Below are 17,535 nucleotides of genomic sequence, written 5' to 3'. Positions count from 1 at the left end.
AGGTCGGGTTGGACAGGGCTCTGAGCAACCTGATCTAGTTGAAGACATCCCAGCTCATTGCAGGGGGTTGGTCTAAATAACCTTTAATGGTCCCTTATAACAAACTATTCTATGATTTTACTTGGTAATTTTGAGCAGAATGACCTTGTCCTGAGCTGGCAGAGCTCTGCCTGTGTTTCAGCAGCACCTGCAGGGGCTCCCACCTGCAGCCCCAGCCCTGGGTGCCCCGCTGAGCAGGTACTGCAGTGCAGCTGCAGCTCTGCTGGGTCCTCAAACCCAGCACCCAGAGCAGCTGCTCCACCCCTGCACCGCCACCTTCCCCTTCCCAACCTGACAGAGGCTTCCACGTCAAAAAGGAGAAGTCAGGAAACGCTTTCTGAACTTCAGGGGGTGCCTGTCCCCCTTGGTGCCACTGACCTGAGCTTGGCTTGCTCCAGGGATGCTGCTGCAGGACCAGCTCTGCACTGAGTGTGGCCAGGTTTTAAATGAGTGCTCCCGTAGCAACAGAGTATCCAACACCAGCCCCTCCCGAGGCATCTCTGTCTCTTCACCTGTCATTCCTCACTGCACACATGTTAAAATGTTGGTGATGCAGGAGACTAGAGTGGCAGCTTTGCTGAAACTTGGGGATATTGCTGGAGAAAGGAACTCAGTGTGGCTGTGCCGAGGCTGCAGCGTTCCGTAGGAGGCATCTATCCATGGGCATCCCTGGAGGGCTCCTGGGTTCAGTGCTGGGGACAGAACCACGGATGGGAAAAGAACTGCCGTGGGCAGCTGGTATGGCAAGCAGGAGGAGAGGTGCTGCTGCTTCTCCTCATGTTTAAGGCTTGAAAACCCAGCAAGGCACTGCGCTGGGCTCGAAGATGCACTGAATTTGATAGGTGTGGGGGACCTGAGTGTGCTCCAAACCTGGCTCACAGCACTGAGCGGGCACTCATCCCTGTTGTGGTGATGCTGAGTCTGGGCAGAATTCCCGGGGCAGCTCCTGAGGGATCCCTGGGACACCCCACCTCCCGCCTTCATCCTGCTGCCTTTGGTTCCTCTCCTGGAGCTGGCTGGGAGGAGGCTGGTGAATTCATTAGTGTCTCCTAAGTGTGCCGACACGACAGGGATCAGAGAAGGTGGCTGGTAGATGCTGGTAAATGGTCTTTGCAGGGACGAGATTTATATTGTGCATCATTTCCCAACTTCTTTTTTTCCTCCTCTGCATAACCTGTAACAAATGCATGTTTCCATCAGGGCTGGAATAGACATGTCTGTGTTTTTATCTTGGCTGCAGCCACTGTATTAGAGCAGAAATGAGCAGCTATTCAGCTAATTCCTCCACCTGGCTGCTGGATCCTGGCTCACTCCCCTCATTCCCTATTCTGTGACATTCGCAGCCAGGCTGGTTCAGCAAAGCTGATTTTCCTGGGGACAGTGTGATAAGGACAAACGTTATTAAGAGGCATGAAACAGCCAAAAGCATTCAGCACTTGTTCTTGACTTAATTCCCTCTAATTAACTAACCCCGGAGCTGCCATCAGCGGGGCAGAGCAGTGGGCAGAGCTGTGGGTGGTGGCCAGCTCAGGTGCCCCTCGCCGGGGCCTCGGGGCTGATGTGGTGCTCACCAGCCTCCTTCCACTCTTTTCCAGCTTGTGGGAAGCTGACAGGAATAAGTGACCCGATCACAATTAAAACCTCGGGGTCCCGGTTCGGATCGTGGATGACGGATCCTCTCGCTCCCGAGGGAGAGAACAAGGTAAGACTGCGACAGCTTCGCCTCTGTTCCCACCGACACAACTGAGGGCACTGAAAACTCGTCACAGACACCCAGAGTGCCCTGTGAAACCTGGGGAAGGTCCTAATTCATCTCACAGGGCTCTGCTGGCCTCCTCTGCAGCGGGAGGGGCTGAGCATCCCGCAGGGAGGGAGGATGAGGAGGGGTGAGCAGCCCCACGCAGTGCTCCCTCCCCTGGGCAGGTGGAACTCCTTGCAGTGTGAGCAGTCATGGTCTTAAAAGCGTCACCACAAGGTCTGTGCCCCTCCACAACAGGGGGGAAATAATCAAGTATTGGGTTTCTCCTCCGTGTTTGGCAGCCAGGAGGGGGCTGAGGCTGAGCACAGGGACCTGTGGTCCTGGTCCCTGCTGCTCTTCTCCTGCCAGAGCCTCTGATAATGTCATCTGACTGCATTTGTCCTCCATCCTCCACTTTCATTGTTGTGAGGAATTAACTGACTGCAGCCAGAGAGAGAGATTTGTTTTGCTTTGTTTTGGTCTTTTTTTTTTCCATTCAGACCATTCAATTTTGATCCCAAGGAGGTAGGAGGCCAATAACTGGCTGAAAATCAATCCAGGCTTCCCATGACTGATGGAATGGAAAATATCTCGAGTGTTTGCTGAGGATTTGCAGGCAGCAAAACAAAACAAAAGGCACAGAGCTTGGCTGCATGTAATTCCCTCCTGCATGCACCATCCTTCATCAAAGGATAAAGGCTCCAGCAAGGACTGTATTGGGGCAGCTATTTTGGGAGCTCTGTAGCTAAGAGAGGACAAGGGATGCTCTGGAGAAGCCACCCCTGGGTGGCTTCTTTGAAGGTGACTTGATTTGTTGGGCTCTTTTCCTCCAGCAGCCAAATGGTTAGCACTGGTTGCCCAATTCAACACCTCCATATTTTACAGTTATTAAGCAAAACTTCCCCTATATCCCCAGTAAAACCCTGACTGGAGGTGAGATGGGAAGGCTTTACCACATCACATGTTGTTTTGCTCGAGAGAGGGGACAGAATTGTCCCCTTTGGGCTGTGTTTGCTGTGTCCCCTGGCACTGACATCATTTACAGCTGAAGCTGGTTGTTCAAATGCTAAAGATCCTCCATGTCCTCAGAGAGTTTTGTCTCAAACCACTCTTTTTAATATTTTTTCACCCATGCCTTTTTCTGCCGTGTATTTTTGTCATGCAAATAGACTGTAAACTGTAGCTGAAGCTTCACCAGCATCTCTATGTGTCTAATACATAAACCTACTGGGAATTTTATTAGGAACACACCATTAAGTGAATTTTATTGGCTGCTCAGCAGAGTGGGAAAGTAGAGATGGGGAAAGATGGGCAGTTTATCATTCCCATCCTCCATCCCCAAGCCCCAGGAGGTGTTTGGTGGCTCACGTGGCCGTTCATTCAAGTCTCAAAACCATGGAACACAACTGGGGCAAACTGTGAGTCCCACAGGAGCAGCCTGGCACGAGGCAGCAGGTGGATGCTGAGTGCTGGGGTTGATGTGCATTGGCAGGAGGAGGTTGCTCAAAGCCAGCTGGTGTGATGAGATGATCTTCATCCATCCACCTCCGCCTCTCCAAAGCATGGAATGCTCTGGGGTTCTGCCACCTTGCAGCCCCAGCGTGGTGACATGGGGTTCTGCTGGGCTTCTCTCTAGAAGCCGAGCACAACACGCTGGTGTATTGAAGTTTTAATAACAGATAATGAAACGGGAGCAGCAGAGAGACAATTTAGTCTTGGCTTTGTTTTTTTTTCCCCTATAATTTCCCAAGCTGGTTTAGTTGAAGGCATTTCTCTGCCAGCTTTCCCAGGCTGCAGACACCTCTGTGCCATGGGCTCAGGGACGTGTGTGGGTGTTCTCTGGTGCTTTTGCAGGCATCCCTTGAGCCCACCAACGTGTGAGGACCAGAGGCATTTGCCACATGTTCATTCCCCACCTCTGCAATGTTTCCAGGGAGGTAATGCTGGAGGGCTGAAGTTCCCTACAAAGTTTTTGGAGACCCCACTTGGCCTTTCAAAGGCAGCAGCCAAATGTTGGTTTGTTCTTCTCAGGGACCCTGGAGACAGTCACACTGCAGAGATAACTGTCAGATTCTGCAAAAGAAATTTGCACTACATCACCCAAATCTGCAGGCTTAAAGGCTTCCCTCTTGCTAAATTTACCTTTTCTCCTTCCTAAATTTACCTTTTCTCCTTCCTAGACAGTTTTTACAGAAAGCAGCTCTCTTATTTTTAGGCAGTAACTGCATCCATAATGTCATCACTGGCTGGATATTTCTTCTGGATATTAACTGCACAGCTTGGTCATTTGCCTCGGAATTGGTTTCATATAACAAAAGCTTTTTTTTTTTTTAGGAGTCTAGACAGTGTCCCCAGTGAACTGGCACTTAAATGATGATCTAAAATCTCGCCCCAATCTACCAATAGCAAGATTTAGATGTCTCTCTCTCTCTCTCTTACATTTTAGCAGCCTTGGTTTAAGCTTTTGATGCAGAAGTGTATGATTTTTAAGCCAATATGGACTTTGCCTGAATTTCCTTGACAATGAGTGATTGCATCCCTCTCTCCTGCATGCCAAATTAATGGAGTTAGGCACAGCAGCTGGGATAATTTACTGAGTGCTACCACGACGGGGCTTACGGGAAGCAAAAGCAGCATCAACATAAAATGCTGGGTTTAGCCAGGGAAAAGATGTTAATTGCCCTCTGGAAGGATGGTGCCAATCACGCAGCATTCCCAGGGGTGCACTTAAGCTCTCGGGCTCCTGGGGAGATACCAGGTTACCCCCCCCCCCGAGAAAGCTTTGCTATTCAGCTGATTTCTTGGCTGATTTAGAGTTTCAGAAATTGGGGTTATTTCTGGGTAGGTGTTGGAGACATCATTGGATTCAAGGCCAGGTTGGACAGGGTTTGGAGCAACCTGGTCTAGTGGCAGGTGTCACAGGGGCTGAGTTTTAAGGTCCCCTCCAACTCAAACCATTCTGTGATGATTCCATGATTTCTGGGTTTCTCCCACAGCCCGGTTTTTAGGGCGATGTGCGAAGGTCTCAGCGGGTCTCTGCTGTTTTCTAACCCCCCTGTGTTTCTGTTGCTCGCCCAGGTCTGGTACATGGACAGCTACCACAACAACCGCTTCGTGCGCGAGTACAAATCCATGGCAGATTTCATGAACACTGACAACTTTACCTCCCACCGCCTCCCTCACCCGTGGTCGGGCACCGGTCAAGTGGTCTACAACGGCTCTATTTACTTCAACAAATACCAAAGCCACATAATTATCAGGTTTGACTTGAAAACAGAGACCATTCTCAAGACCCGCAGCCTGGATTATGCCGGCTACAACAACATGTACCACTACGCCTGGGGCGGCCACTCAGACATTGACCTCATGGTGGACGAGAACGGGCTGTGGGCCGTCTATGCCACCAACCAGAACGCGGGGAACATCGTCATCAGCAAGCTGGACCCCAACACCCTGCAGAGCCTGCAGACCTGGAACACCAGCTACCCGAAGCGCAGCGCCGGGGAGGCCTTCATCATCTGCGGCACCCTCTACGTCACCAACGGCTACTCGGGGGGCACCAAGGTGCACTACGCCTACCAGACCAACGCCTCCACCTACGAGTACATCGACATCCCCTTCCAGAACAAGTACTCCCACATTTCCATGTTGGACTACAACCCCAAGGATCGGGCTCTCTACGCCTGGAACAACGGGCACCAGATACTTTACAACGTCACCCTCTTCCACGTCATCCGCTCCGATGAGTTGTAGTCCCGCCCCCTTGTTTAGAGACCGGTTTAGAAAAGAAAAAAAACATAAATTAAATAAATAAAATAAACGTGAAAAGGATTAAAAAAAGAAAAAAAAAAGGGAGAAACTTAATTTAAAAAAAAAAATGCTAATAAGGAAACACACTTTAAATAAGTAAATATATAAACAGCTGCCAAAATTAAGACCAACGTCATGGAGGATAATTCAGCATAAACCTGACAGATCAGCATTACCTCTACATTTCTAGAAGTCTGGCTCTGTGTTATAGACTAACGAGTCACCATGTACTTGCAGCTGGAACTGCACTTAAAGAACCACTTAAGTTTGGGGTTTTGTTTTGTTTCTGTTCTGATAGCAAACATATAGTACATACAAAAGCAGTAAGGCAATGACTGTTGGAAGTTTATCCTTGGGAGACTCGCTCTCTTCTGTGTGTGGGTTGCATGGACATTCCCCCGGCGTCACGGTCAGCTGTGATGGATGTGTGATTTGTATTTTTAAGCAGAAAAAGCTGACCCGTGAGGAGCTCTCGCTGTCTCAACAAGACCTATCACAGGTTAGTTTTCTTCGCCTTCCATTGCAGCTACTGTCTCTCTCAACTGTGTTCTTGTCACTTAGATTAACTGTGCTGAGACCCGAAGTAGCTCATGGATCTGTGTCTTAGTAACTATTAAACACGATGGTTTAAGTATGTATTATGAACAAGTTGTTGTACCCATATTGTTTGAACTTATGTATTCAGCAAATATATTGTATAATGTATGTCTGTTATTTACCAGAGGTGGCAAAACTTTGTATGTCCAGTTTATGCAATGAATGTTGTAAATGCAATGATGTAGTTTGGATTAATAAATGATGGTTTTTGTTTCTAAAAAGAAAAAAAAAAAGATCAGTGTTCACCCTTATACACAGATAACCAATTTCATGTTGATAATTACGAGAATATTCTCTTACTGTTATACTATCTACATAGCATTATGGTGGTTGGAAATTGCTTCTGTGGAAATTCTGTGGCAGCAGATTCCCATGGGAAGCTTTGTTTATGGAAGTGTGAAGGTAATTAATTTTTTTTTAAGAGGAAAACTTTGTACTATCCACAGTTATCTAAGGAACAATAAAAATATTAGGAGACTTCCCTGCTTTGTTTATTGTCTTCTCTGTATGAGTGAGCGAGTGCAAGGGAGGGATAACAGGAATTATTGTGGGGTATTTTGGGTAAATGTTGAACAGCCATCCTGAATTTCCTTCCAGGGAGTATTACTGCTGCTGGGAGCTGGAGGGGCTGGGAGAATGGAGGGTGTGGCTCTCTGCTTTAGAGATTCCCTTTTTGTTTGCATCTGGAGCAGACATTGCCTCAAGGAGCTAAAATCCTGCTCTGCTCCTGCAGCTGCATTGCTGTTGGTGCTGTGGACAGAGGTCCACCCCCCCCAGGACTGACAGTGTTTGGTGTTGGTGCCTCAACAGGAGGAAATCATGTCACCTGTTACCTTCACTGGAGCTGGAGACACAGTGCCTTGGACCGCTGAGGGCAACTGGATCATTTCCCTTCTTGGATGCCTGGAATGCCCCCCATCCTGAACTCACCACGGGCTCGTGCAGGTAAAAATGTCCTTCCATTTAATGTAGCCAGCACTTAAAATGAGTGACTGTCACTGCAGGGGTGTGAGCACCCAACACAATCCTTCCCCCTGGTTTGGCCAAAGCAGGGCCCTCGCAGCCCTGCAGGATGCAGCAGTGCAGCAGCACACACCCTGAAACCATCCGAGGCACTTTCCCAGCTGAACTATCCTACATTTCTTGATACTTTGAAGCTTAAGACACTGTGTGTTAATATGTCCCTCCCAAACACCTTTGATGACTCCTGCACTTCCCTGTTCTTCCCTTACACCCTTCCACAGTATGTTGTCCCCAAGGCAGGGCTCGTTTTACCAGGAACCCAGCACCACCAGCAGCTTCTTTCTGCTGCCACTGTCTGGGGTGAGATGTGGGGTCCCACCTCCCTCTGGGGTGAGATGTGGGGTCTTATCCCTCCCCTCCACCCCAAGGAGAGCACTGTTTAGCAATTCCCACGCCACAGCCAGCTCCAGGTGAAGGGACAGGACTTTTCCTCCCTCTCACTGCCCACCCAGGGAGCCCCCTGAGCTGGATCTCGCTGGCATCTGGGGTAACCGGTACCAGTGCAAGCTGCAAAGGGCTCTCTGGTGCATCATCAGACCCTCATTGTCTCCTTCCCACACAGAGCATCAAGTGACCATGTTTAGCACCACCAGAGAACATGATTTTTCAGCCACGTGGCCTGATGAGGCTCAGCCTTCAGACTCAGCAGACGGATGCACGAGGGCCCCTGGAAGGAGCCCGGATCACCAAGGTCAGGAAATTGAATATAAGCAATTGGTGTTTGCTGCAAACTGCACATACTCATTTCAACCTCTTGGCCTTTGCAGCAGTTCCCTGCTGGGCTCTTCAACAGGAGGAGGGAAAGGAAAAAAAAAAAAAAAAAAAAAGAGTGGTGTAATGTGGTTTCTCAGAGCTGGATTAAACCACAAGCAAGGAGCAATCCTCCACACGTAGATGTCTGAGGCAGTTACACAGGGCTGAGCTGCTGCCCTGTGTCAGCACTGCTGCTCTCACTGAAGTGCTGGCTGAATGCAGAATGGGGACAGCTCTCTGAGGACTCGTTTCCCTGCTACACACTGTATTTCCAGCCAGGTTTGTGGAGAACTTCGATATTTAGCTGTGGTTTTCTCCCCAGGAAGCTAAAAAAGGGGACTGGAGCCCCATGGTGTAATTGGCAGGAATACTGATCTTTGGTAGGCAAGAGAAATCTGTTATGCCAAAAAGCAGGAAGACACCTGCAGTAATTTCTATTTACTTAATGTATTTCTTCAGAGCAAACTCATTGAAGGGCAGCACAGGTTTTTTTGTAAGGTTTAGAGCTGGATCCAGCAATGCTGCAATCAATGGGCTGGAAGCTGATGCTGACACCAGGGCTGGGTTTGGCTGAGCCAGCTCCTACCCAGCTCCTCAAGAGCTTCAGGGTGATTCCCACACACAGCCTTGCCATGGATGTGAATCCTGGCTGGACCACGCACTGAATTGCTTTTTGGTGTAGATTATTGCCCCAGCAGCTGGGCTCAGTGTCCTCTGTCTTGGGAGATGTGCTACATGACCCTGAACACCAGACAGTTCTTCTCTAAGACCTCTGCATGTGTTCACAGAGTTTGTCCCAGCCAATCTGTCCAGCTTGGGGGAGATGTTTTAGGTAGACCACCACAGCACAAGGCAGACAAGCTGAATCAGGCACACTGACACACACACACACACACACACACACACACACACACACACACACACGAATTACCCAAAGTCAGCTTGGTCATTAGGCCAGATTTGAGGACAAAAGAACACATTTGCTTCAAAACATTGATCGGCAAAAATAAATCGAATTACAGAAAGGCAAAATAATGCTGTTTGCTTTAGGGCACAGCTACATTTAGATTCTAATTTTCCTAGTGCAATTCATTTAAGACAAGACTCCACAGCACAAAATGTCCTTGAACACAACAAAGACAGAGCAGCTTCTCTGTTACATGTACCCAAAGTTAATGAGATGAGAAAAGTGCTTTAAGGGGTGTACCTTTGTCCTATTTGCCTGTAGTGCAATATTCTATAAATGGATGCCATATGGTCATATACTTAATGGTATGTATTACTTTGGAAGTGGATGAGCCACTCAAAGGCAAGTACGTCCCAGAGGATTGCTTTCTATAGCCTATGACTTAATTATTTGATGCACGAGGCTTGTTGGTCCAAATTTAGTTCTGGGAGTCAGCGAGCTACTTCAGAGAAACATCTGACCATACTTCTGTGTGTGTGTTTAGGTGTTGTTAATATTTCACAAGGCATTAATTTGAAAGCACTGTACTCGGGATTTGTGAGGGTCTGGTGCAGAACACAGGTCCTGCTCCCAGCCCCACCAGCTGTGCCAGTCCCAGCTCCATGGCTGAGACAGATTTGATTGAGAGGGACTTCTTACAAGGACATGGAGGGACAGGACAATGGGGAATGGATTTAAACTGAAATAGTGGCGATTTAGATTAAATATTAGGAAGAAATTCTTCCCTGTGAGGGTGGGGAGGCCCTGGCACAGGTTGCCCAGAGAAGCTGTGGCTGCCTCATCCCTGGAAGTGTCCAAGGCCAGTTTGGACAGAGCTTGGAGCAACCTGGGATAGTGGAAGGTGTGGAAGGGGGTGGAACTGGATGATCCTTAAGGTCCCTTCCAATCCAAACCATTCTATGATTTAATTTTTCCTGTCCTTCTTCCTGTGACTCAGATGGACCAATGCTCTCCAGCTGGTTCACACCTGCCTTGGGATAACAGGAGTACCTGATGGGATTTGCTCTCATTCTTGCAGTTCACCTTTTCTACCCTTGGCTCTGATACAACTCCCTTCCCTGGAGCCCTCACGCCCATCCCAGGGGATGCCTGGATAGCTTTTGGGCAGGGTAGGACATGAATGCAGCACAGATGTTTGTATGCCCAGCTCAGACACAGCCAGCACAGCTCCCTGCACCTCATCACTGAGATACTTCTGCCATTCTCCAGGCCATGCTTATCCACAGGTGTAACTGGTTCTGTGTGCAGGGTAGAGCCTGACCCGTGGAAACTGGAGCTCATCCTTCCCCCACCGGTGGGGAGGCCCACAGGAGCAGCAGTGGGCTGTGAAATGCAGCTTTGGGCTGTGAAATGCAGCTCTGAACTTCAAGAGCACTTACACAGACTGTCCCATGAATTAAATGAAGCTCACTCAGCACCTGGCCTCAAACTCAGGCAGAAATACTGGCTGTTGCTTAGCATCATCACAGCACCGAGAGCTAAAAATTTTCCTTTCTTCCTTTGCTCTTACTTCTCTGACCTTCATTAGTTCTGCAAGCACTGAGTGCTGAGCCCATATGGAGACAGTTATCATAAAAAACTGAATCCTGGCCCCTTAATTAGCTCCTCATTATCGGAGAGCTCCATATTGAAGCATTAAGAACTTCCGAAGCAATTTGTTGAGTTTCCAATTAAAACTTTTTAGAATTGTTGAGCCTTTTAATACTTTGTGTTTACAAATTGCCTTGGACCTCCACCAATACACACATTTCCTTCACTGGGGAAATATAACCGAGGAGCTGATGGTTATTAATATAAAATCCTTGGGTTTAATAAAGCCATAAACCATGTCAATGAAGCTGCTCTTTTTGTACCTGATACAATAGAGATGGCTCTGAACGAGTGCAGAGGAGTTAGAATCATTAAGAGGGCAATTAAAGGCTGATTTCCTAGTAGCTCCACTTTTATAGCACTGTAAAAACAAATGTACACATCCCTCTTTATATTAATTTACCCTGGATATGCTCCTGCCAGCTGACAGGTACCAAGACCCTCCGTTTCAGCACATTGCAGGATCAGGACCATCATGAATAAATAAAAGCCAGATGGGCATGGATTATATTCACAGTATCACACAAGCTGTGAGCTGGAGGAGTGCAGCTACCAGATATGAACACAGAAAAAAAATGGGTCTCCTATGAAGCATGGAATTGCACAGGCTTCCCCTGGGTTCCTCAGGTGAATCTGTGGTCTGATCTACTGTGGTGGCCAAAAAAAATGGGGAGGTGGGAGGCCTCTTGACAAGCACAGGGATGAGCTCTTCCTAAAATCTGCAGAGCCAACGTGAAGCAAGGGGAGCAGCAACGTCTCTGCTGACCTGGAGAGGGATTAAATGATTTGTTTAAAACCTCTTAAACATAGTTCCCAAGCCATTTGGAAAGAATGGTCACCTTCACACTGCATCCAAGGAGCATAAAGGAGGGATGCAGTTGTCTGAAGCAGAACAGCCCTCAGAGCTTTAACAAACCCCCAACGGCTTCTTCCTCCTGTAAAACAGTCCCAGTCCAGGAAGAGTAAGTTCATGGCTGTTAGGAGTCTGTTGTGTAACCATCACAGGAGGACATGTACCACCAAGGGAAGTGGCTTTGGTGTGTGGCAGATCTGTGAAAGCAATGACAAACAGCTCTGACACGACCTGAGCTGGGACTTTGTTCTCAGCCTGTGCCGAGGACTTGTGATGATACAGTACTTATGTTCTTTGGGACGTTGTAAAGCCATGAGCTGATATCTATTGAACATGTCATTTGTATTCCCACGCTGGTTTTTAAGCAAATCTGTCAAATAAAACCAAAAAAAGAATGAGAAGAGGAATGCAAGGGAGGGATTACATAAGGAATTGGCTGTGCTGGCAGCCGTGGTCACTCTGGGTGCTGGTGGGTCCGTGGCTCTGGTGTCCTCTGAGAGAAGGGAGAAATGTCCCTCAGAATCAGGTCTGGAACAGGGATCAGCATCCCAGACCACTGGCTGGGACCCCAGCAGGGGCTCAGGGCCATAGGTTTAGCCATAGTCTGCTGCTTCCCTCCTGGTCCTCAGCATCCTCCCAGTTCTGGGGCTGCTTTGCAGTGGATCAGCTCCCTCTCAACAGACAAGGACTGAGCTCCTTCCCACCCTCCTGCTGGCTTTTTGCTCTGGCTTTTAAAGACATCATTACTTTTCAGGATAATTTTTTCATTTGGCCCGTTTTGGCACTTTCTGAGCAGCCAGCTACTGAAAAAGGAGGTGTCTTCAGGCAGATCAGCAACGTGGGTCCTTCCTCAAACGCTCACAGTGAGCCCCCAGCACCACAGGCAAGGGACCTTGGGGAGAGGAAACATAAATCTGCCATCTGTGGTAATTTAGCATTTACCAGTCATATTGCACCAGGGCACTGTCACTTTGAATGAATGTTAAAGCACTTCCTCTGCATGGCCTGAACAGTCTCCCTTTCCCATCAAATTGGCCATGGCATGCTGTAATAAAATAGACATACTGAGGCTGCAAAGGGTCACTCAGGGGGGGCTGGCATTAACTCAGGGAGGTCCCCTTTTGAAGAAGGCATTCAATTAAAGTTTTATTGCAATTCTGCAGTGTGAAGCCACAAGGAGGAGGCTCAATAGCTGTGCTGGGATTTTAAATTAGCAGCTGAGTAGGAATTTGCCAGCGATCCTGGGCGTGAGCAGCAGAGAGTCAACTGTGCTCCACTGCAGGAGCAACATCCAGGGAAAATACAGTGGTGGAACTGTGCACTTGGTTTGGCTTTCTATGACTAGCAGGATGAGCAAGGAATAGTGTGGGATCAACTGGGAGCAAACATTGTGGAAGGATGAAAGGATCTGCCACGGTGAGAGGCACAAGGGGTGGTGCTGGGAGCTGGGGCTCAGCCAGCACTTTGGGAGATGAGATTTGGGTGAGTCCTGCAATCCAGGAGGAGTTTGCCTGAAGAAAAGGTGTTAGGTTAGGCCCACTGCCTTTGAGCACAAATATTTGTGCTCTCCAGCAAGATTTCCTCTTGCAAACAGCACTTGAGAGCTGGCAGCCTTCAGCCAGCAGCAGAGAAGTGCTTCCAGACTCCCACCTTTCCTATCAGTTCTGTCATTTCCCCTGAAACATCTGGAAGAGTCAGCACATCTCATGGATACAGCAGTGTCCAGAGGTATTTGGGATTTACAGTGAATGGAGGCAAACAGGGATGTGATCCTCTGATACAGCGATGATGGAGATGATGATACCAGGCCAGGTGTGTGCCTGTCTTCTTGCTGGACACAGGGCTGGGTGCTGGCTCTCCTCTGCACATTTTAGGATCCCTGGTCAGGAAATCAGCCTCAGGAATTGCAGGGCATTGTGCAGGAGGAGATCCTGCATTCCTGCCGAGCATATCCAAGTCATGGACATGTTAAGGACACAGGTTTGCATGGATGCTCAGGTGCAGGGGTTTGGAGCGCAGCCCTCGCCACTGCAATGGCAGAGGAGGGTGAACTGCTGCAAAGGAGCAGGGCTCTGTGCCCAGCTTTCAGCCATAACACTCGCTTTCAAAAACTCAATCAAGCGGTGTTTTGCACAGGAAAAACTGTCAGACGTTTAATTACCAGCCATCGTTACCATAATGTGAGCGAATCGACGCTGCTCTGCCACCGCCAGATGTTCACACTCCGGCTCGTTACAGCGGTGATGAGCTCGGTGCTTGATGAGCTCGGTGCTGCCCGGTCCCGGCTGGGAGCCAGGGCCAGCAGCCCCTGCCTGGGGCACGCACAAAGCCGGGATAAAGAGCTGTAAAGTGTTCCAGCCTTCGGCGTAAAAATAGCCTGTGCAGTTAAAGCAGATGGGCTAAAAACCTGCGGAAGGGCAATCAGCCCTCACGCACCAGGGCTCATGAGGCTTGTCAGCTAAGGGTCAGGAAGAAATTTGTCCTGGGGGTGATGGTATCTAATGGACTGTGTTAGGAGCTGAAATGCTCGGCTGAGAACATGCTGCTGGAAAACAGGCTGCCAGACCTGATAGTCCACAGCGTTGCTCTCTGCTACATTTTTGTATTTTAAATATTAAATACAGTGTTAATGTTGTCATTGCCACCTGGTAAGTGAACATCTCAGGTACTCTGGCAGGTCGAACACTCACCTCGAACGCTGTAGAAAGTGCTGGGGGTTGGAGTGGTTTGGGCTGGTTTTGGTTTCATGGAATCACAGAGTGGTTTGGGTTGGAAGGGAGGTTAAAGACCCTCTCATTCCAATCCCCCTGGTGTGGGCAGGGCCAACAGGTTGCTCCAAGCTCCACCCAGCCTGGCCATTTGCAGCTCAAACTCCGTGAGGGCATAAAACGGGTGGTGGCCCATTATTTCCCCAAAATGCTGATGAAGAGAATGGAGGCACATCCCGGGGGGTGGGCCATCAATGGCTTGGGAACACACCCAGTGATGTCCCTCAGGGAAGAACAGGAACTGCAAGTAAGTGGAGGGGAAAAAAAGTACAAAACCAGGGAACTTGGATCACTTTATCCCATAGCAACAAGCCCATTCAACAGGAGGAGCCTGTTCACAGTAGAGCCCTAAAAAAAGGAGCTGTTAAAATAAACATTGGCATATCTCACACCTCCCTCTTCCCTGAAGGATGCTCCCTGGAACCACATGTGGACAAACTAGGGAAGGGAAGAGAAGGAAAATAGTCATGAAGGGGAAGATTAGAGGTATTCTAATTAAGTGCTGAAATTAATCTCTGTTTCTTTCACTTTCTAACATGTTTAATCATTCAGGTGTCTCTGTTGTTCACTGATGAATCCAGCAGCCTCTTTCAGAGCATCTGGTCATATTATTCCTTTGCTTAACCATAGCATAAAACCCCCCAGGAGTTTCCTGTGAAGCTTTTGCCCTACATATCACATGTCATATTTTAGGCAGGTAGCAAAGAGGCCCTTTAACCTCTCTGTGAGCACCCTTCTTACACCACCTTCAAGGTGGACAGGTGGTTTCAGAGGGGTTTTCTCTGCTTTTTTTCTGTGTTATCTTGTTATGTGGAAGGATAAAAATATCCCATTTTTCTGCTACAAACTGAAACAAGATTCTTGGAGCCTTTACAAGCTTGTGTTGCCCCTGCTCAGGACCTCCTGGGGTGGATGCTCTGAGCAACAAAGGTCTCTGCTGTGGGTAATCCACGTCCCTTCACTCTGGGCATGCAGCCCCTCACAGGTAGAGCTGGGAGGGTGCACCTGCCTCTTGGGAACCCCCAAATTTCCTACATGCATGCAGATATCACACGCTGCCATCACGTTGCCTCCAGTGACACCACAGAGCCGAGCAGAGTCACATATGTACGTGCTGCTCTCAGGGGAAATCCAGGCCAATGTGATTTTACAGTCAGCATCACATTGCATTTCTATTCCTTCCTCTTTTCCCTCTTCTTGTTTTTATCTTTGCATCACAGGAGGCCAAAACACCAACGTGTCACCGTCACCGCAGAGCAGCTGAAAATGTGACATGATTAGAGATCAGGGCAGTAATGAGACAGTTTATCTTCCCCACACATATGGCACGGGGTGAACCACTGGGAAATAAAAAAAAGCTTCAATAAATCATATTGTCCCTGCCATGGAAGCAATAACACCAGCAACCCCAGGTAGAGGAAGAAGTTTGCTCTGACACCCATTCACGAGGTGTCCTGGCTGCGAGCCTGGCACTGCAAAGGACTGGGAAGCCTCATTCCTATTGAATTCATTCCTGTGCTGGAGCTTGGACTGTTCTTTTATTATTTTAGGAGCTTTTACCCCAGGGAGCTGTTTGACTCCATAATGGGGTTGTTAGCTTGAGGAAGGCTGGTTTGTAAGGGGAGGCAACATGTGCAGTGCAAGGCTAGCCAAGCTTTTCCTTGCTAAATCACCATTTCTCACTGAAAATACAGATGCAAGAGACTTTATCCAAGCCCTAAATCCAACTGCTTTGGAGGAGCACCAAGCTGGGCTTGAAAAGGAGATGGGAGCAGATCACAGGCCCAAAGGGAGCAGGGTGGTTTGTAACCTCCACCCTGTCCCACCAGACACTGCTGGGGGATGGCACAGCTCTCTGTGCCCCTCCAGCAGATCCAGCTCTGCAGGACAGACCTCCAGCCAAAAGCTGCAGGTTGGACAATCCACCTTCTCTTGCATAATCAATTACTGGGCTGAAGAAAAGAAACTCATAACAACTTCCCACTCACACATCCAACCCCCTACAAATGGCTTCTTGCCCTGGTGGAACAGAATATTGTGAAAGTGCCAGAAATAGGTAGCAATCAGATAATGCTGCAACCCACTCCCATCTGCCATCAGAGAAAAAAATCCTGCCCAAGTGAAAGCAAAGAAAAGCCTGGAGGAATCACGGAGTCCTCCACTGTACCCTGGGCATCAGCACCTGCTTCTTGTGCCACACTCTGCCCTTGGAATGGGATAGGAAGCACTTTTCCCGAGCCAGGAGGAACTGCTGGTTGCAAATGAAAGCGCTGGAATGCTGGAAAGGCATCTGGCTGACAGAGCCATGCGTTTCCTTTATAATGTGATGCTGGCAACGTTGTATGAAAACATTGATGAAAAATGAAGCCAGACACTGGGGAAATGTGTAAAACTTTGTGGTTCAGTCTTGCATCACTTTGAGCATGACCGAGTGGGTTCAGTGTGTAAAACAGCAAGGGACCAGTTCTGCTGCTGGAAAAAAAATCAGCAAAAATCAACATACAAGTCAGGGCCTCTTTGCAGCAGCTGCACTGGCACGTGTGGGACTCTGCCCATGCACCAGCTTCTCCACTGGGTGATGGACCAGCCTTGGAGTCCTGCTTGGGGGAGCTGGGACATCAACCCACGGCTTGATGCAGACCAACACCTCTCAGGACCCAAATGTCCCCAGGTTGCATCTTGTCCAGATCCTTAGGGTGGCACAGGTAACATGCCCAGCTGAGCTGGGTGGGGTTGGATTGGGCTGAGCAAGGGTGAGGATACCTCCACCACATCCCTGAGCTTGCAGGTGCTTATCTGGGCTTGCTAATGGGGTGTTGGATATATGACTTCAGCTCTGCCAAGAGGAGAGTTTCCAGAGCTGTCTCAGAGGACACCTTGTTTGTGCTGAAAGGTGAGAGCAATCCCCTGAGGGCTGGAGGGTTTGGGATTTGGGGTGGTAGGCAGGACTGGAGGGGGAACCAACCTCTGCTGGGATATGTGGCTAAAGGAAGGGAAAAAAATATTCACAAGAATCCTTTTCATCAGCTTTCTTTGGCTCTTCTGCCTGGCAACTTTTGGCAACACAAGCCCCAGCTGATCTGTGGTGGGTCCTTCAGGACTGAGGCAGGACTAGCTCCACTTGTGCCCCTGCTCTCTGCCCTGAGAGAGACCATCATTCCTGGGAATACCTTGGGGCTTGGATTTCTTTATCCTGAGTCGTTACTGAAAGGACACCCTTGCTTTTAACTCCTGTGACAGAGTTATCAAAGGTGAATTGAGGAAATGCAGCCCTGGAAGCTTTGGGCCAGGGTCCTGGGCCAGGGGGAGCACAGCCCCCCTTCCCCTGCTGTGGGTTTTTGGAAGGATGGGGATGTGAGTTGCTGAGGAGCCAGTCCTGAGCAGAGACCTTGCATGT

The 17,535-nt window shown here is 48.9% G+C and overlaps 1 protein-coding gene and 1 long non-coding RNA gene across 2 annotated transcripts in view; both read left to right on the top strand.

Moving 5' to 3' along the window:
* OLFM1 (olfactomedin 1) overlaps nt 1-6,665 on the top strand; it is a 31,808-nt gene extending 25,143 nt beyond the window's left edge. The window contains exons 5-6 of the mRNA XM_027650265.1: nt 1,635-1,741; nt 4,856-6,665. Coding sequence (XP_027506066.1) covers nt 1,635-1,741; nt 4,856-5,530 — 782 coding nt within the window. The 3' untranslated portion in view covers nt 5,531-6,665. The remainder of the gene's footprint in view (nt 1-1,634; nt 1,742-4,855) is intronic.
* A 331-nt stretch (nt 6,666-6,996) lies between these two features.
* LOC113950421 lies at nt 6,997-16,467 on the top strand. Its single transcript, XR_003528734.1, has 3 exons — nt 6,997-7,129; nt 7,770-7,898; nt 15,359-16,467. It is a non-coding gene; the product is annotated as an uncharacterized LOC113950421 (long non-coding RNA).
* Nucleotides 16,468-17,535: the final 1,068 nt, after the last annotated feature.

The sequence above is a fragment of the Corapipo altera genome, unplaced genomic scaffold, assembly GCF_003945725.1.
Source record: "Corapipo altera isolate COAL_440 unplaced genomic scaffold, ASM394572v1 268, whole genome shotgun sequence".
Taxonomy (NCBI): Eukaryota; Metazoa; Chordata; class Aves; order Passeriformes; family Pipridae; genus Corapipo; species Corapipo altera.
Note: the sequence above shows the minus strand (reverse complement) of the source record. Positions and strands in the feature narration are given on the sequence as shown.